Genomic DNA, 20962 nt, shown 5'->3' with positions numbered 1-20962 from the left:
GACAAATTGCTGTCCTTTTGTCCTTCAGTCTAGTTGTGGAGGACGTCGCTTCACTGGCCCATGTTGGTATTGTGATCATTGCGCTCTTCCCGGCTGAGGCAGATCGGTCGCCGGCCACTGGACGGCCATTTATGGCGGCTCTTGGCAGCTCACACTGGCTGCCAGTCACTCACGCCGGCTGCTTATGGCAGCCCACTGCAGCTTCACTGCAGCCTATGCCATCGCCGACGACCCACAGCAGCCCAGCTCCAGGCCGAGCTGCTGTTCACCATCTTAGCTGTAGAGGGCAGTGTCACTGGCCCTGATGTGGGATCCGAACCGGGGCCCTGCCGCTCAGAACCGGTGTCCCAAGCCAGCTCTTAACCAACGTGCCACTCGGCCGACCCTGTAGCACAACTCTTAATATTAGAGCTCTCAGGATTTGGGGTGTCTGGTTTAAAGAAAAATAAAGTGTTTAGGTCAGAAGAATCTAACCTGTAAAAATGAAAACAAACCTACATTTTTGGTGAAATAAGTAAATCGTCATACTTCAGATTTCTTTCACACTTGAGATATTACTATTCATATGCTGATATATGGCTTAAGGTTTCTATCTATATGCTACATGGTTGTCCAGAGGAGAAGGTGCTGCTAGATGGTTTTGAGAGCTTTACTTTTAGAGAATAGAATGTTTATTAAGAAACAAATGACTTAATTCCTGGAATGATACAGGCAGTAGGTTACTGTGCTTTAGCAATTTTAAACTCATTGTTTTATTCCCACTCTAGAGTGGGTTTGTATCTCATACTTACATGTTAGTTTATTCAATGGGTCGTGTCTTTCTTTTTTTAAAGATATACCATCAATGTTTGTGGTACTTGAGAGACATGTATATACTAAGAATTATAATGTTTAAATATAAAATTAAGTGGAATGTCCTTATGCCAAAAGCTAGTTTTATTTTTTTTCAATTACAGTTGACATTTATTCTTTTATAATAGCTTCAGGTGTACAGCACAGTGGTTACACATTTATATAAATTTATGAAGTGATCTCCCGAATTAATCTGGTACCCACCTGGCACTATACATAGTTATTATAATATTATTGACTACATTCCTTATGCTCTACTTTACATCCCCGTGATTACTTTCTAACTACCAATTCATACTTCTTAATCCCTTCACCTTTTTCACCCAGTACCCCAACCCCCTCTGGCAACCATCTGGCAACCATCAGTTTATTCTCTGTATCTATAAATCTGTTTCTGTTTTGTTTGTTCATTTATTTTGTACTTTACATTCTACATGTAAATGAGATCATATGATATTTGTCTCTCTGACTTATTTCACTTAACATAGTACTCTCTAGGTCCATCCATGTTGTCGCAAATGGAAAGATGTCATGCTTTTACATGGCCAAGTAATAGTCCACTGTATACATGTAATACATCTTCTTCATCCAGTCATCTATTGATGAGCACTTGGGTTGCTTCCATATCTTGACTATTATAAATAATGCTGCAATGAGCATAGCGGTGCATATATCTTTTTAAATTCGTGTTTTGGATTTCTTTGGATAAATACCCAGGAGGGATTGCTGGCTCATAAGGTAGTTCAATTTTTAATTTTTTGAGGAACCTCCAAACTGTTTTTGTTAGTGGCTGCAGTCCCACCAACAGTGCACAAGGGTTCCCTTTCCTCCACATCCTCGCCAACGCTTGTCATTTGTTGATTTATTGATGATAGCCATGCTGACAGGTGTGAGGTGCTATCTCATTGTGGTTGCAATTTGTATTTCTCTGATGATTAGTGATATTAGTCATGGCCATCTGTATATCCTCTTTGGAGAAATGTCTGCTCAGGTCCTGTGCTCATTTTAAAAAAATTGGATTGTTTTCTTTTCTTTTTTTTTTTTGATGTTGAGTTGGTTCTTTATAAATTTTGGATATTAACCCCTTAATAGATATATTGTTGACAAATATCTTCTCCCTTTCAGTAGACTGTCTTTTTGTTTTGTTGGTAGTTTGCTTTGCAAAAACTTTTTAGTTTGATGTAGTCCTATTTATTTTTTCTTTTGTTTCCCTTGCCTGAGGTGATATAGCAGAAAAGATATTACTAAGAGAAATGTCAGAGAGCAAAAACTAGTTTCCTTATCTGATGTGAAAAGTTGTGAAAGCTCTGTAGAAGCTTCCTGGTACTGCACAAATGAAAGGCAAACAATTTCTCTTGTTAACAGAAAAAGCCCACAACTTTTGACCATTGTAATCAACCTTCATAAGTCCATGCTTATAGCACATATCTGCCCTACCCTCATCCCTCACCCTCAAAAAGAAAATCCTTTGTAACTCCCAATGATTTGATAGAACCAAAAAAGACTGAAGACAGGTAAGAAAGGCCTGCAGTGTGAAGGTCATTTTCATCAATTTACAGCTTATGTTGTCCTTTGACTTTATCAATAAGCAGGTTTCAGGGCAACCTAACATCCCAGGAGCTGTACCTCAACATATGCACACACACATACCAAGGCACCATCCTCGGTGGCACTTCAGTGTGTAGGTGTCGGTATGCCTGTTGTTTTAGCCTAACGTAGCCCACCATTCGCAAGTACAGTTAAGGTGGGCTTGGCCATTTTATGTCTTTTCCCACAAATTTCAATATATTCCCCAAATACTCATTGCCACCAATTGCCTTCCAACCTAGAAACCTTGACAGTTCTCTGGTCTTATACAATCCTTAAAACTGACCCTTGGAAGGTAAGACAAAAAAGAGGGTTTGGATTTTTGTGGGAGTGCCTGAAGTACTTAGATGGTGGTAGGAGAGAGAATGATGGAAAAGCTTTCAAAGTAAGGATGAGTACGGATAAGCACTTTAAAACATAGGGCTAAACCAACAAATTATCCGACTTTTTAGATAACCACATTGAGATGGAGTTTCCAATTAAAAAAAAATGTTTCTGGGTGAAAATTTTAATGTCAACATTTTCTCCCTCAACAAACTCCAGAAGTGCAACAGTATATGAAAACTAGCTCTGAACACTTGTACATCATTTTTCAAAGGCTGGGTCATATTCAGGTTGAATTTCGGATCGCAGCAAGTTCTCACCTTGTGATCACTACATTCCTAAGTTCAACACATCAGACCCATAGTAAGATTACATTTTAAATTGTGCAATGTCATTGATTGACTTTTATAAATTCACACTTGATCAATTACTGGAAGGACAGATTTCTCCAAATTTTATCTAAGAAATAAAATGAATCTGTCAAAACTCTACATAAAAGAAAAAGTTAAAATTGGGGCAAGGTAGCATGGAAGAAAGCTAGAGTCTACATCTGGTGTCATATTTCAGCCTCATAAATTTGGAATAAAAATGTAAAGTGAGATTATAAAATAATGAGACTGATATTTTCATAAACAGGCCAGAATTTAAGTGCCCAAATAAATGTTGTTCTTCAAACTAGTCACCTTAAGCTGCACCCATATTCAAGAGCTGCCATTACATTTCAACTATTGTGGACTTCTTTTGGGAGGCCTTTCAAAATCCACAATGAAATCTCTGAATACCTAATGATAGATAAATTTTTAGAAACAGTCAAAAGTAGCATGAGATCCATATTTGATAAAAAGTTGAGAAATCAAGCTGAGTTATACTTTTTCTGGGTAAAAAACAAACATTTTTCAAGTGCTATTACACAATAGGCAGTTTGATAGGCACACTTATAAAGTAATGAGACGGTATCTTTTGTAGTTTGTAAAGTGACCTGAAAATACTCTTTGGAATCCAGTTTTTTTTCCTTATAAACTTTATTGAAGAATATTTTGTGTACAATTACCTGCATCCATTTCAAGTGTACAACTCAGTGAGTTTTCTCAATTGTACGTACCCCTGGAACCATCACCAAAATCAAGATACAAAATATTTCCATCACCCCCAAAATATTCCTTGTTCTTCTTTGCCATGGAATGTAGTTTCAAACATGCTTGAAACAGTGGCAGCCCTACTGGCATAAGTGCATAGTTCCCAAGGAGGATACTTTAAAGAACACCATGTCTAGGTATAGAACCTCCACTGATTTGGGGACAACCATAATGACTTAAGCCTTGAAACATTTGTTTAAAATAGTAAAACACATTCCAACTTCCAATCAATGATGTATACTGTACATAAACTCAGAGCTGGCTTCCCAAACCTTATTTGATACATAAAAAATGACACTTTATAATGCCAAGGTTCTGACAACTGGTTTGTTAGCAGGAAGAAGGGGCAGTAATGAAAAGCCCCAGGCATTGGAGAAAAATGGGAGGAAGTGGCTCTAGTGAGAGGATGGCAGCAGCTTGCTGAATTTTTAGGTCATTTGTAAATCACCTGTTTAGACTAGACATTTCCTGTATAACATTAATCATATTACTTAAAATATAGCTTCATCACTTTGTGATCACACCTTTTAGGACTTCCTTTTACAACATATACTAAGTGATCAGTTTCAATAACCACAGCAATGTAGCCTATAGTCTAATAAGCAGAAGGATAACTCTACTTAGTATACTTGGGCAGGAGAAGCACTCAGAATTCTCAAGTGTCTAACAGGACCATTGGAACCAATGGCACTAAAATGAATGTGTGAGCTCATGAGGAAACCTCTAAACCCAAAGGATTAATTTATTAGTCTGTGGTTTTCTTAATGTTAAATGCAATCCAATTTGATAACGTATTAACTTCAAAATTTTAACTGTTCAAATTACTCCTTTAACATAGTAAAAGTAAACCCAGGTGTTCTCTTATTTCAACTATAAACACAAAGACTTTCTCAAGGACATTTCACTTCAGATAAGGATATATAAACACATCTTCAACAAGTGAACACACTTTAATTCATCTGTTTCTTATAACTTAAGAATGCACACCAGTAGTAGTATTCAAGAAAATATCAACATTTGAACTCTTCACAGAATTCTATTTCAAAGTTTCTAAGAACGGGGTTGAAACTAAGGATGAAAAGTTTCTTCTCATTCAAAACTGTAGTTTGGAGCTAACATTTGATAGCAGATAAAGAAAACTAGAAAATACAGGTGGTGTGTTTAATTCACTTTCGTAGCCTAGCTGGTGGCCAATCACACATTATCACACAGAAAATGTTTGCATCAAACTTAAAGTTAAAAATTATTTGTTCTAAGCTTAATCATGAAAAGGGAAAATTCTGAATGTGTGTGAACGGCATTTTGGCTTTACAGACTTCTATCTTAAAAGCTAAAACACCTTGAGTAAATAGTATTTTAAATACTTTCTGTAAGAAGTGCAAACTTAGTGTTATTCTTAAATGTGTTAAAAAGAATCTTGTATAATAAAAGATTTTATGTATTTTTAGCTTCAGTATAAAGAAAAATAAAGCATTTTATCCCCCCTTCTAAAATGTATGATTGCTCAGATTTAAGGTGTTTTGTTCCTCCCTTTCCTAACATAATCATTTATAGCCACCTATTATCAATAAACATTTATGAACAATAGATTTTAAACTATAATTTAACCAGCAGAAACAGACTTCTGCAGTCCAATATATTTTGAAAAGTAGATTATTGAGAATAAACATTAATATCATTCTAACCTATACTTCCTATTAAACAAAGCTGTGACTATTAAATATTTAAAAATTGAATAAACATTCATAAAGAACTTTGAGATGATAACATGAAGGGAACAATATATCTATAAATAAAGCCATTGTTTACACCATTGAGAAATCTTATGGACCCTATCCTGGAAATTTCTTATTTTTTATTGAGTACCCAAAGTATGATCCATGTTGTACAGAACAGTTTGACTCTGTGGGTCAGTGAGAAGACACATAAATTGAGGTTAAGCTGGTCATTATTGAACTAGTATAATCTGAGTACATTTGGGCAATATTTCCTCAAGTATCAGCTGACATTTCTTTTTAAGATTTTTTTATGTAGTAATAGTCTTTTCAGCAATTAGCCTTCCCCTAATTAAATCAAACTCCTGAAGAATTACTATATTTTATTTTACTAATTAACATTAACTTTTAGGCACCAGAGCACTGGTTAGATTCCAGAACAACTTAACTTTCAGCCAAATAACTCACTTGTAAGTCCTGGCTTAATTATTTTAAGAAGTGTTACTGGATATATATTAATAGCATTTACACGTTGGTGAGGTAAGTAAGGACAATTAAAAAGGCAGTAATGTATCTGAAAAAGATCTGCAACCAGCATATGCAAAGAACTCCTACAACTCAATAACAAAAACAAATGATTTAAACACATATGAAAAAGGAATGTATACAACTTGCGATTAAGCACAAGAAAAAGTGCTCAACATAATCAGGGAAATACAAATTAAAACCACAATGAGATACCACTTACTACACACCTACCAGAATGGCTAAAATAAAAAAGACTGACACCACCAAATGTGGACGGGGATGAAAAACAACTGCAACTCTCACACATTGTTGATGGGAGTATGTTACAATCACTCTGGAAAATGTCCTGTAGTTCCTTACAAAACTAAATATACACCAAATCTATGACCAAGCAATTCCATTACAAGAGAAATAAAAACAAAGGCTCACGAAAAGACTTCTACAGAAATGTCCATAGCAGCTTTATTCGTATCTAAAAACTGAGACTAGCCCAAGTGTCCATCAAGAGAATGTATAAACAATGAAATATCCATACAATAAAATGCTTCTCAGCCATAAAAACGAACTGTTGACACACACAACATGGATGGGTCTGAAATACATTATGCTGAAGGAAGCTTTAAATAAATGAGCACATATAAATTCATTTACATAAAATTTGAAAACCAAACTAATCTATGATGGGGGAAAATCAGAAGGAACAGTAGAGTTCTACAACTTATTCATCTTGCATAATTGAAATTTATCAAGATAAAAATTGTCATTTTGATATGGCTAACATACCAGCAAAGGAAAAAACTTTTTAAGTCTAGAATTTTAATACCCTAGTAACTAGTGTAGATTTTTTTTCCTAAAATTCTGCAAAATATTTGAAAAACCTGTATTACATAGTTTGGAAAAAGCCATAAGGTCTGCAAGAAAAGATTTGCTCGTTGAATAATGTTTGGCTAAAATAGATCTTAACATTTTATTTCATTGACTGGCCTGATTTAGTAAGAACAGGCTCAGTTTAACCTCAATATTGTTGAATCAAATACCCTACCCTCCACAAAAGATTTTAGCCAGTGGCAAGACCACCTACCAGGAAAAAAAACAAACAATAAAACAATAAAAAACAAATAGCCATTTAACAGTAAAGGATTTCCTTGTTTCCAAGTTTCCCTTTGGCAGCCATAAGGCGAAAAGTGAACTTAAATGTGATGGTGATTAGGGAAACAGTGAAGCAGTAAAACCTGAAATGAGTCACTCACCTCAATTAGTTTCAAATACAAATAAATGTCATGGTTTAATAAAATCTAGTTTTACACGTAGTGAATATTCTTGAGAATTATAGAATTTTAAGAATCAGTTGCCTATACTATAGGCTTCCCAAACTCCCAGATATCTTAACAGGGACCTATGGACCTTATGTGATAGCCTATCTAAGATCTTGTATGTTTAATTCTTTTCAGGATTGAAGGCAATATTTTTGAAAACCTTAACTCTTACTAACTTCATAAATAAACATTTACTCTCCAGATGGCACCAATTACTTTAGTGGTAGTTGAACTATTATGAAAAATTTCAAACACAAAAATACAGTGACTAGCATAATGAACACAAGTGTCAACATCTATTATTCAAGTTATTGACATGCAGCTAACCTTCTTTCATCTATAAACCCCATCCCTGTTGGGAACAGATTTTAGCCGTGTCACAAATAAAGACACATGAAGTTGAAAGTAACTCAGAAAGGCAAACTTTACTTCTGCAGAAGGGTGCGGAGCCACCGTAAGCTGGTCTAGCAAGCACACTGAGTGGGAAGTCCACTCAGTTTTTATCCGTAACGCAGGTTCCACTATGTCGTACTCTATTGGCGAGAGCATGACCTTACAATCTAAACCGACTGGCTAATAGAAAAGCAAGATCTGCCTAGTTACAAGATTAGGTAAACTTGAAAATGAGGAATTACTACACAATAGTGAGAAACTATATTTTTAACTGAAACTACTAAACAATGGAGAGAAAGTATATTTTAAGTGGGACCATTAGAAAATGGTGAGAAAGAGGAAGTGTATTTTTAAACTTTGCTGTCTTTGACAGAAAATACTAGGATCTTTTCTAACAATTCCCCTTTTTGTTTTTATTAAACTGTCTTTTCTTCAAACTCAGCTAACATGACTTCGCTTTCATCCTTAGGTGCCTCCATGATGAATAAGTTGTTATGATAGGAGGCGGGTGTCTGTTAAGTGAGTGCAGTCTTTATTAATCTCTGTATGAGTCCTCTGATACAGGGACTAATACAGCATCCCATGAGGATCATATCCCCTAGAACAATTATTAATGTTAAAGCTGAAGCCATAATTCCCTTCCATTTACCAAACCATTGTCCCATTAAATTTGAAAATGGGTCATTGATCCCTGAATTTTCAGCTAGCTCCCCAGCCAGTGTAGTGAATCCCTATAAAGCTTTAGTGATGGTGCCATTAGGTGCAGTACTATTGGGAATGAAAGTAAAATATTGTCCTCCTATCATAACGCATACTCCCCTTTTCCTGCTAAAATCATGTCTAGAGCTAATCTGTTTTCCGCGGTCATTTTACTGGTTGCATCTAATTGTTCAGCTATCCCATGGATAGCATCTCTGATGTAATTAATGAATCTTTTTTGATTATAGTAAATATAATTTATCCAGTCTACATTTTTATTATGGTTGACCACCAGAATAATACAGATTCAAATCCTGCAGCTATCTGATTTCTGGCCTTGAATTCATAAGGGACCCCTCTTGGGACTCCGATAGAGTCAATACAAATGTGGAGGTCAAATGAGCCACCTGGGGTAGAGGCTGTCCTCTTGACCCGGGATTGTCCAGTCTGAGGAGAAGATTAGCAGTGATGATATGCCAGGATGAAGGGGATAGCCAATTGGATCAAAGTACAGGTGCCACCCTAATTGGCCGGGAAGGTCTCGAAAAGTGGCCCCCCACAATATCACAAGACATCAGCACGGGCTATTTTCAAGGCAGATTGCTTATTTAGCTCATCGAAGGACCGGCTCTCAGTACAACCTGATATGTTACCCAAAGGACTAAATTCTCCCCCCACCTAGAAAGGCATGAGGTGAAATTAGTCTTTGGGGATGGGGGTCGTATAGTTTCTGGGGTTCTTTGCATTGGGCCCTGTATCGTCGGGAAAAGTAGTGATAGGGTCCAGCAGAACTGATTGCCCCAAGCCATTCTGTCCTGTAAAAGAGCTATCATGCAATCTAAGCCTGCGGAGTCTGAGGTCCATCCTAAGGGGAAGGGTACCACCTGAGCCTCTGGCCTACCTGCCACACAAGTGTAACAATCGCTTTTATGTAGTGTGCAGACAGAATATTTGATCCATTCCAGCCAGGCATTCGTTTCCCCGTATCCAGTTTCAATAGCTATGGTTTGATATAAGTCCTTAACTTCTACAATAGTAACCTTGGCAGGATCATTAAGGGATGCCAAGGGGGGGCTTGGAGTAGGGTCTGTGTTTGGAGTTCCAATGTCTGGGGTAGGGGTGGCTGGTATATTCTTTACTAGCTTTAAAGTGAATCTCCTAAGGGGGTCTTGCCCAGAGACATCTGCACCTAGTTCATAGGTCCTTATTACTGAAGGTTTCTGGGTCATTGTTTGAGGGTTATCTATAACTAATAGCAGGGGGTTACATTGAAGGTGCTGGCAGGTTGGGGAGGTGGCTCCTCTGATCACTCAGACCTTTCTTTTAAGAGGAGTGTACTCCTTCACTTGAAGCCACATGCCAGATGTCCAAGCCTTTATTATTATTATCCCACACATTATCCCAGGATACATAAGGGTTCTCTACCCATTGAGGCCCTTGTGACGGGCTAGGTTCTCTATATATATGTTTTTTCTTTTTGTAGTTGATGTTGGGAAGTTAGGTCCTGCAAGGAATGACTAAGCAGGCATCAAATCTGATAGTTACTGGCTTATCTCTTAGTGAAACATTGATTTTTAGCTCAACAGGGAATTGTCCCATTCCATTCCAGGTGCCTTCCCACCTAGAGAAACCCTTAGGGCCCAGGGCCAGCCAGGAAGTCAAGAGAAATATCAGAACTATCACTATGAGCGTTTTAGGATTGGTTTGGTAGGGTCGGGACCTGGGATTGCTGTCCATGTTGTAGCTGATGGTGGTACAGGGCCGCTTTTGACTCTAGTGTAGTGGGTCCAACCTCTTTCTGCGCTGTAGGCTACAGTTTCGGTTGTGAGTAGTGCTTGGTAAGGTCCTTCCCAGGCCGGTTCCAGCTTATCTTCTGTCCAGGACTTGATTAGTACATGGTCTCCAGGTTTGTAGGGATGTACCAGGAACTCCAGAGGCGGAGTCTGGGCTAATAAGCCTTGTTGCCTGAGGGAAGACAGAAGACAGAGTAGAGGACAGTCCAAGTATATAGTTTCTAAGAAATTGGTCCTTGGTTTTAAATTTTAAAGGTGGGTAGATCTGTAGTCCGACTTAAGTATGGCAACCCATAAAGTAACTCATATGGGGATAACCCAATATCTCTACGGGGCGCTATTCAGACTCTGAGAAGTGCAATCAGGAGACATTTCATCCATGGTAGTCTGGCTTCTAATATTTAGTCAAGTGTCTTTTTAGTGTCTGATTCATTCTTTCTACCTTACCAGATGAGGGACGGTGCCACAGGGTATGATATTTCCATTTTATTCCTAGAATTTTTACTAATTCTCTGATAATACTTTCAGTAAAATGGCTTCCATTGTCTGAGTCTATGTTCTCAATGATTCCAAATCGAGGTATTATAACCTCTAATAATATTTTGGTTACATTGTTAGCAGTGGCACTTGGTAGTGGAAGAGCTTCAATCCAATTAGTCAGGTGATCTACTATTACTAAGAGATATTTAAGGCGTCCTACCTTAGGCATTTCAGTGTAGTCTACTTGAATACTTTGGAAGGGCCTTAAGCTTAGACTCTGCCCTCCCTGAGGCTGTTTCCTGAGGGCCTGTTTATTTACCTTTCGACAAGTGGGACAGCTTTCTGTCACTTGTTTGGCTATAGTGTACATTCCTATACATCCATAGTTCCTTAAAACTGTATCACACATCGCCTGTGGGCCCCAATGGCTCCCTCGATGTAACTGGGCCATCAATTCCCTCATAGTTGGCTTAGAGAGCATTTCTCTCCCATCTGGCAACCACTTTCCTTCAGCATTTTTGGAATCTCCTATCTTGGTTCATTGAGCCTCCTCCTGAGGAGAAAAGACTGGAGTAATAACTGGGTGGGGGTAAGAAAGGGGTAAGATGGAAAACGGGAGCTTCCGGCTGGAGTGCTGCTTCCTTAGCAGCCTCATCAGCAAGTCTATTTCCTAATACTTCTATAGAGTACCCCCTTCTGGTGTCCTGGTATATGAACTATAGCTATCTCTTCAGGCAACTTTAGGTTTCCTAGGACCTGAGTGGTTAATTCCTTGTGTATTAAATCTCAGCCCCTACTGTTAATAAGGCCTCCTACAGTCCAAAATTTTCCAAATGTGTGTACCACCCCAAAGGCATATTTGGAGTCTGTGTAGATAGTCCCCTCCTTTTCCTTTAGAAGTTTCAAGGCCTGATTTAGTGCAAATAATTCACATGTCTGGGCTGACCAGCCATTAGGTAGCCTTCCTGATTCAATAACAGCGGTCGCTCTCCATCTACAGTAGAGTATCCGTTATGTCTTTTTCCTTCTAATACTCGGGAGGAGCAATCTATAAAGATTTTTAACCCAGTCAGGAGAGGAATTTCCCTAAGGGCTGGCCTAAACTTTGTCTGATAGTCTATGAGGTCCATGCAATAATGTTCTATTGGATCTGATGATTTACTTCCAGTTAGAAAGGTGGCTGGATTCAGACCATTGTCTGTGGTCAGGATTAGATGATCTCTTTCTAAAAGGATAGCTTCATATTTGAGAATCCTAGAATCCATCAACCATCTGCCTACTTTTTGATGAAGAATTGCCCTGACCTGGTGTGGGGTGCTAATAACTAATTGTCCTCCAAAGGTTATTTTCCTGCTCTCTTCACCTAACATGGCAGTGGCCACTACGGATTTGATGCATTCTGGCCAGCCCCTTGTTACTGGATGGAAGAGCTTGGATAGAGATGCTACTGGCTGTCTTTTGCCTCCATGTTCTTGGGTTAGGACTCCAAGAGCAGTACCTTTATCGATATTGACAAAAAGGTGAAAGGGCTTTTCTAACGAAGGTAATGCTAGTACAGGGGCAGTAGTAATGGCCTGTTTGAGGACTTCTATTAATTCTATTCCTCTAGGCTTCCAGAGAAGGGGCTCAGGCTCCTTGTCTAACAGTTTGAGATACAGATCCTTGGTCTTGAAAGCATACGAATCTATCCATAACTTGCAACATCCAATTAGTCCTAAGAGTTTTCGAAGTTCCCTCTTCGTGTTTGGTAAGGGTGTATTAATAATTCCTGAGATCCCTTCGGGGCTCACCCTTTGCCTCCCTTCGCTTATCAGGTGTCCTAAGTACTTGACTTCTTTTTCTACAAATTGTAATTTGGTCTTAAGAGACTTGTAGACCCTGTTGACCAAGGAAATTTAGTAAGTCTATGGTAACATCTACCAATTCTTCCCTTTGATTACCCGAGAGTAGCAAATCATCTACACATTGAATCAATTTGATGGGGGGGTGGGTAGTGTGAACTTTTCTAGTACTCATCCCAACACTTGTCCAAATGTTTGGTGACTCCATAAATCCTTGGGGAATGACAGTCCATCTGTATTGTTTCTTACCAGTAAGGGGATCTTCCCATTCAAAGGCAAATAGGTCCCTGCTTTCCTCAGCTAGGGGGCAGGCCCAAAAGGCATCTTTTAGGTCCATTACACTAAACCATTTGTTCTGGCGGGATTTTACTGAGGAGATTATAAGGGTTTGGGACCATGGGGTGTCTGCTTTGAACAGATTGGCTGCCATTAAATCCTGAACTAGGTGATAGGACCCATCAGGCTTCTTTACCGGTAGTATTGGGGTGTTGAAAGGAGACATACAAAGTTCAGGGAGGCCATCTTTAACTAGGCCCTCTATGATTGGTTTCAGTCCTAGTCTCCCTTCTAGAGGTTATGGGATATTGTTTCCTTTTAACTGTCTCCCCCTTTTCCTTAAATTCAACCTGAATAGGGGAGATCTTTAACCACCCCGATTTCCCTCCCTTGACCAGGCTTCAGGGAGTATCCTTTTTCCATCCTTTCTGGACAGAAAGTTTAGGGAAACTTGAACTTTCTCTTTTGTGATGTTAAGTCCTATGCCTAGCTAAGACATTAAATCTCGACCCAAGAGGTTAGTTCCGGCTTCAGGGACAAAGAGAAACTTTATCTGTGTCTGTCTGCCCTGATATATGACCTAAGTTTCTTCAAAGACAGGGACTGCAAATTCTTCCCCTTTTACCCCTGAGACTAGATGGGTATTAGATAGGTTCAAGTCAGGGGGGCAAAGAGAGAGAGAGTCGAATAAGCTGCCCCCGAGTCAACTAGAAATATTAGTTCCTCGTCCTTGGGTCCTACTTCTAAATTTATCAAGGGCCCTTGGTGGGACCTTGAGTTGTAAAAGAGCCCCTGACTTCCCTATTCTTCCTCAAGGTCTTGAGAGGTATTACTTTCTATTCCCTTTTCAGTTCAGGGCCTTCTCTCTTAAAGTGACCTCTTCCACAATTGTAGCACTTATTTCTTCCTCTGGGGTTGCTTTGGGGTTTTGTTTCTCTTAGCTACCTCAAAGACCTTTTGCCTCTGGGTCCGGCCTTTCCCTTAGTGGCTTGTTCTATAGTAGAGAGCATTATCTTGGTCTTCTGTTTTTGTTTTTCCTCATCTCTTCTTACATGTATCTTTTGAGCCTCCCTTAATAGGGCCTCTAAACATCTATCTTTCCAGTTTTCTAGTTTTTGCAGCTTCCTTGCAATGTCAGGCCAACTGTTTGTTACAAAATTGAGCTTCAGTATTCCTTGTCCTAGTGGATCCTCTAGGTTTTATCCAGAATATTTTCTCATCTGATCTTTAAGCTTACTGAGAAACGCAGCTGGTCCTTCCTCTTTTCCCTGTTGTGTGTCAAAAGCTTTAGTAATGTTCTGGGAGCGGGGCACTGACTCCCTTATTCCCTTTATATTCAGGTCCCTTACGTCCCTCATATGGACCCTATGGGCTTCATTGCTGTTATCCCAGTTATCCCAGTGAGGGCCCTGATTAGGAAATTTAACTTCTGGGGGTGGAACCCCTTGACCAGCCGGGTGTTCTCACTCCCAGGCTGCCATGGCTGCTCTCCTGCTCTCCCTGTCTTCTCCAGAGAATAAAATGCTGAGAATAGACATGAGCTCCGCCCAGGTGTAGATTTGGGGGCCCAGGAATTGGTCTACTTGGTCTGCCACTCCATATGAATCTTCTAAAAGGGGTTTTAGTTCTTTTTAAACATTTTGGACCTCAGAGCTCATGAGAGGGGCATTCACAAATCCCATTTCCCCTCCTCCTAGGGGAACTTCCTGAAGGTGGAGGACTCTGAGGTTTTTCTCTTTCAGAGGGGAAGGGCTAACTTTGAATGCCCTTTTTGCATTGTTCAACCTCTTTTCTTTTTTTAAGGGGGGGTGTACAGCGATAGGGGAGGTGCTGAAGCTGCTGCAGCTGGCTCAGCTGGCTCCTCAATTTGGTGCTCTTGTTCTTCCTGTGGGGGAAGGGCTTGGGCTTGTGGATTATAAGGAGGGGGGTGTCAAGGAAGGGGGTCCCAAGGATTGTCTCCCTCCTTTTCCCTTTTTCTCTTCTACTTTTCCTCCTTTTCCCTTTTTCTCTTCTACTTTTGTCTTTAGGGGAAATAATACAACTGCTCCTTTCCTCCAGCATAGAGCATAATCAATTTCTTCCTGACTAGACACTTATCATTGACATATTCAATTAATAGTTGACAAACCCAGTCTTCATCTGACCCAAATTTGGGCCAGAATACAGATGGCTTTAAGATGGGTCCCTGAGTCCAGATAAAACAACACTTAATCATTTTCTGCTTCTTTTTAGCTTTAGTCCTAGGATTATCATTCCAATACTTGAGCATTCTGCCTAGGGGACTGTCTAGGGAAATTTTGTTCTCATTTTTCTTTTTCTGATCAATCAGAACTCTTCCTACTTTGATTGGATCCCTGGCTCTGAGTATAATAGAGGTTCAACCCCACCTCCCCCCGGAGATTCCTTGCACTCTACAGATGCTCAATCCCCCTTACTGGAGATTTCGTGCACTCACCCCGACTTGCTTTATCCTTCTCTGACCGACCGTTTCCCTCACCGGATGGTATCTTGTTCCCGGTGCCTCTTAGCAACTGACAGGTCGGTATAAACCGCAGACTGGACTCACAGAACTGAGGGCTGCCTTAAGCCACATGAGGTCACCAAGATATCCACGGAACTGCGGATTGGGACTCCACACTCGCTTCGTGTCTCAGACACGTCTCATGGGCACTCATACAGCCTCCAGAATGACCCGACCACCAAGGAAATACTTTGCCACCCTCTGTAGTGTTTCTTACCTTGGTCCGTGCACAGAGTTGCCTGGTCACTGCAGTGCTTGCTTGGGCCCTTTCCCGTGTTGCTAAGAGACTTTTACCGTCCAGTCCTTGCCAGTTCTGGGACTGCCACGCTCCCCAGACACCCAGTGGCTGCTGTAACAAGGCAGCAGGATACGTCTCCTGTGTGTGCCAAGGCCGGGGCACTCACCCAAATGGCTTAGAGGTCCCGGGAGAGCGCCCAATTGCTGGGAACAGATTTTAGCCATGTCGCAAATAAAGACATATGAAGTCAAAAGTAACTCAGCAAGGCAAGCTTTACTTCTGTGCAGAAGGATGCAAAGCCACCATAAGCCAGTCTAGCAAGCACACAGTGAGAAGTCCACTCAGTTTTTATCCCTAACGCAGGTTCCATTATGTCGTACTCTATTGGCGAGAGCATGACCTTACAATCTAAACTGATTGGCTAATAGAAAAGCAAGATCTGCCTAGTTACGAGATTAGGTAAACTTGAAAATGTGGAATTACTACACAATAGTGAGAAACTATAGTTTTAACTGAAACTACTAAACAATGGTGAGGAAGTATATTTTAACTGGGACCATTAGAAAATGGTGAGAAAGAGGAAGTATATTTTTACACTTTGCTGTCTTTGACAGAAAAGACTAGAGCCTTTTCTAACACCACTCAGATTATTTTGAACCAATACACAGATTTATCACTCTAAAGCAGTTTTATTCCCACAATAGTTGGTTACCTAAACTCACGTCCATCCTTTCCTGAAGCTACAACACCCCCACATCCCTGAAACTGCCTTTGATAACTGAGGCAGGAAAGAAGACAAGTTGCTCCGAATGAAACTTAACATTCTAGGTAAGACGGAGGGGTGAAAAGACGTCTTTTGCTATATTAGTTCTCCTGAATTCTTAGTGTTTATTATAAATGGAAACATAAATGGCTGCAAAGAGGTTTCATGTAAAATAAACTACATGTGTCCCAGTTTTTAAAAAGTCTAAGTACACGCACCACTCTCCCTCAATGGACTATGTCATTATTCATGGAGATTTATGTCTGAATTCAGTTCTGAATGTCGGGTATTCACATAAAAAAATCATGGCTAATACTTTTATTTCTAAAGCTAATTAAAAGGTTATGCCTTGATTATAGACTCCAAGAAAATGGAAGATGTTTTAAATTCACAAGTCTTAAATTTCAACAGTAAAACAGATTCAGTACTTTCTTTGTTCTTAATCAAGGCAGAAAACCACAATTGGTTTTAAGAATAAATATATACAGCATAAAAATGATTCTGATTGTTATTTATCACTATGGAAATGAGTCTGCTTTCTACCTTTGGTGTGACCAGATTTATCTCAGAAAAGTGGTGGAAATAAAGGGTCCAGAACAAAGCATAGCCCTTCCCCCAACAATTCTAAATGGATGAAATTTGGCTGTAACAGCAGAGGAAAAGCAGGATGTCTTTTGTTACATCAAGGGCAACTAAAGAGGTAATACGTAAAAAGAAGTCTACCACTATGCTTATACTATAGGTTTATTAAGTCAGGGTCAACTCCTTGATTATTTCTTACAGAAGACTGAGAGTAATACATGAACAAGACTACACTTGTATGATTTAAACTACCATAAATACTGTTGACTTTAACACCTGTGACAGTAAAAATTAGGTTGCTCTAGTATATACATACCACTGATTTCTAGTTTTTAAGTTAATAACAAGCATCTCATTAAATTGCATTAATTAGTAATGGAACTCAAGGCAAGGCAGCGACCTACAAGTTTAAAATAAAAACATATCAACAGGAAGCCTAAGGCAAATGTGCTTGTCTTAAAACCAAACAATTTCCAGGTCCACATTCTCAAAAAACGACTACAACCATCTAAAACACCCCTTGGAAGCTAATTAGTGAACCATTGACAGTTGAAGACACAGGAAATCACTTGCTGTGAGTTGTGTCTATTCCAGAAATGTTAGTGTGCTTGAAAAATGTTGAAGAGAGGGTTGCTCCATATTTTAAGCTTGACTAAAAGAAACCTTTACTTAAAACATAAACCAATCTGTAGGCTACACAAATTGAGAACTCAGGAGGTTAACAGAAAAGATGATAAAACATTAACACATAGACTTAAGTTGTTAGAAAGATCAGTCCACTGTTGTTCATCTTTTTTTACTAAAGTTGTCAGATGCACTTCTTAAGACCAAGAATGCAAAACAAAACACAATCAGTCTCGTGTATTATGAAGCAGAAGCCTTAACTAGTACATTGATGTGGAACTCACTGATACCAACTATCTTGAGAACAGCACATTGAAGATAGACTATCTTCTTTGCAACAGATTCTACTCTAGTTCTTTCAACTGTTCAAGCACCTTGAGCCCTGAGGTCTTAAATGGTTCATTTGGCCTGGGGTATAGCTGAAGGTGGGAAAGGACAAACTGATTTGATTTATAAGCATAAATACCTTTTAAAAAGGCACTATAAATAGGTTTTATGGCAACAAAGAACACTTTAAAAATAGCTCTTTGTCAGTTGAGCTATGGGCAAAGCATTCATGACGAATTACTCCTCAGAGGTCAACTGAATACAAAAGATCTTGTGCTTTTTGGGTAGATGAAAGGGAAAACAGAGAAAGACTGATGAAGTATGTCTCACAGAAAGTTAGAGACAAGGCAGGCCTGGAGAGATACAAGGCAAGTCTAAAAACAAAAGCTGAAAGATCTGACAACTTTTGGGAGTACAGGACAATGAGGAAGTGAGTCCAGATTAAAGTTCCATGAGGGAGTTAACGTATTTTAAAAAACAGAAATACAACCTAAAAAAGCAATCTCATGGGAAAGAACTACATATGGTAGTATGCATTGCAATGTGTCTTGACATTAAATAACATTTCAACTGGCTCTGCCAGTTCATGCTAGAAATTCACATGCTCTTGCAACCAAAATACCAGGGGAAAACCATACTGTAACAATCAAATGCCTCATACTCTTTAATGCCATAAAAAAACAAAAAATGAAGAAAATCCCCACTCATTTTATGAATTTTAAATGCTAATTTTTTATTGCTAACTGTGCAAAGGACATTTCAATACTGTGCAGTAAAACAGTTACATAAATCCAGTATTAAACAACAGCATATGGGATAGATCTGAAGCAGAGGACCTTCTGCCTTCAAAACTGATATCATAGAACACAACTCAGTTCAGACAATCCTTAGAAACCTGAAGGGCTCTCTCATTTAATATTAAGTTAGTTACCCAGAAGCAAATGCTCTGGGTTTCGTTTTATTTTCTAGAGAAAAGTGGAAATTACTTGAATTTTGCAGTTTAATATGATGTGTGACATCTGAACCAAGGAAACAGTTTGTATGATTCATTCATTTTATCAATTGGTACCTTCAGCTAATGTAATGTTGACAAGCTGGCTGATAGGAAGACAGCTGAATACAATGAAGTATGCTCAATTTGGGGCTAGCTGTACATCTATCTCAATTTCCTTATTCACAAACCAAAGCAATATTATTTGATTTTAGAGTACTATTTTAAATCAAGAGACAAAATAATCTTAAAGACAGATAGAATAGTAACCACCTAAATCACTTTTTAAACACTAACATAAAACACTTGTTAAAAACCAAAACAGCAAGAAAAGTGGCAGTGAAAGAATACTTCATACTGTTGAATCTTACATATTCTGAGGTATATAATGAGAAGCTGAGGAAGGTGAAGCAATATAGCCAGCTGGCCCAGGATTCATAACACCATGAATATGAGGAGAACCACTGTATGCTGCACCAACGGGATGCCAGGAGGCAACATATGGATAATCCGGCACAACAGGAATAGAGGAATCAAAACCCGGTAAAGGTGGCTGCCCACAGAGATCAGACATCACTGGATAATAGACTGCTCCACGAGGGACAGATGCAGGGTCAGCATTTGGACAAGTATCTGAAACAAATAATGCATACAGTACACTTTATATAGAAAGCTGCAATAAAACACCAGTATAAAATGGATGCTCTTACAAGTAAAAATTAAATTTAAAACACTAACTATAGGAAAGATCACAGCAATTACAGCAGGAGCACTTTAAATAAGAACTGTGACTAAAACAGGCTACCAAAACATTATATGAACATTTACTTACTTAAAATTTTAAATATCTGTGTGTGTATAAAGTGTCAAATTTATTCTACCTAGTGATAACTATCTTTCTGGGGTGATTTAGGCATGGACAGAATACACAAAGAAACATTCTCTAGAGTCCTAGTCAACTAAGTTCCTATAAAAGTTGGTCACAATTAGGACTTCTGATAAGATGGTGGAATAGACAGACGCTTTGCCAACTATCTCCCAGGATCACAACAAAATTACAAATAATTTATGAGATATTCAACCTCGGAAGTTCCCTGGACCCTAGATGAGCAGAACCTCTAAACGAAGGACTTAAAGAGGAGGCCACGTCAAGTCTGGTAGGAGGGGCAAAGATGAGAGAGGGCGAACCCCGTGAGGGACACCTCAGCAGTGGGGAGGCTTCTCTGGTTGGGGGCGAGACCCTCCGGCCCCACACCGTGCTCACCAGCCCAGAGTTTCGTTGCCGGGAAGAGGAATTCTATGATAGCTGGAAGGAGAAAATAGTGAGGACTTTCTTTGCTCGGCTCGGTAGGCTGGGGGCGGCTGGAGAACCAGTGGAGCCGGCAAACCGACTCCCTCGCTGGTGAGCACTCACCCGGTTCCTGGTGGAGGGAGTAGCTTTGTGAGTGGAGCCCAGGAGCCTCCGGGAAGGACTGAACTGAGCACCTTTGGCGTGGGAGCTGGAGGTTTTTGGAACCATTGCTCCCCTGGTGTAGAGCTTCCACACGAGTAGTGCACAGGAGGCCGCCATTTTTTCAGGGCTGGGCCCACCCACAGAGGCTCAGGTCTGGGACTGCATTGGTCTGCTGGAATTGGCACAGGAGTGCGTGTGTGCATGAGTACGTGCATGCGCATGTGGCCGTGGATCCCCACCCTCCATACTGTTTGTGCTGCGTAGCCAGGGAATCGCCCGGCAAGCGTGCTCCGGCGACAACAGACCTGGAAGTGTGCAACGCGCCTTAGGTCCCTGATTTCCACACTGCATATGCAGAGTTGTTGCTGAGCAAGTGGTCTGCAGTGCAGATTACAGCGGGCACAGAGCCCCTCCTTTTGTTTTTTCCTTTTTTTTCTCTTTTTCCCTCTTCCCCTTTTTCTCTTTTTTCTTTTCTTTTTTCTTTTTTCTTTCTAGGTGATCTAATACATCGAAGCAATCAGAG

The 20962-nt window shown here is 39.7% G+C and overlaps 1 protein-coding gene and 1 pseudogene across 1 annotated transcript in view; both read right to left on the bottom strand.

The window, feature by feature from the left end:
- Positions 1 to 6585: 6585 nt before the first annotated feature.
- LOC109376414 (uncharacterized) lies at positions 6586 to 15832 on the bottom strand (annotated as a pseudogene).
- A 2250-nt stretch (positions 15833 to 18082) lies between these two features.
- Positions 18083 to 20962, bottom strand: part of LOC109376417 (putative bifunctional UDP-N-acetylglucosamine transferase and deubiquitinase ALG13) — a 90703-nt gene continuing 87823 nt past the window's right edge. The window contains 1 exon segment of the mRNA XM_019632334.1: positions 18083 to 19619. Within this exon segment, the coding sequence (XP_019487879.1) occupies positions 19354 to 19619 (266 nt within the window). The 3' untranslated portion in view covers positions 18083 to 19353.

The sequence above is a fragment of the Hipposideros armiger genome, unplaced genomic scaffold, assembly GCF_001890085.2.
Source record: "Hipposideros armiger isolate ML-2016 unplaced genomic scaffold, ASM189008v1 scaffold_1124, whole genome shotgun sequence".
NCBI classification, from domain to species: Eukaryota; Metazoa; Chordata; class Mammalia; order Chiroptera; family Hipposideridae; genus Hipposideros; species Hipposideros armiger.
Note: the sequence above shows the minus strand (reverse complement) of the source record. Positions and strands in the feature narration are given on the sequence as shown.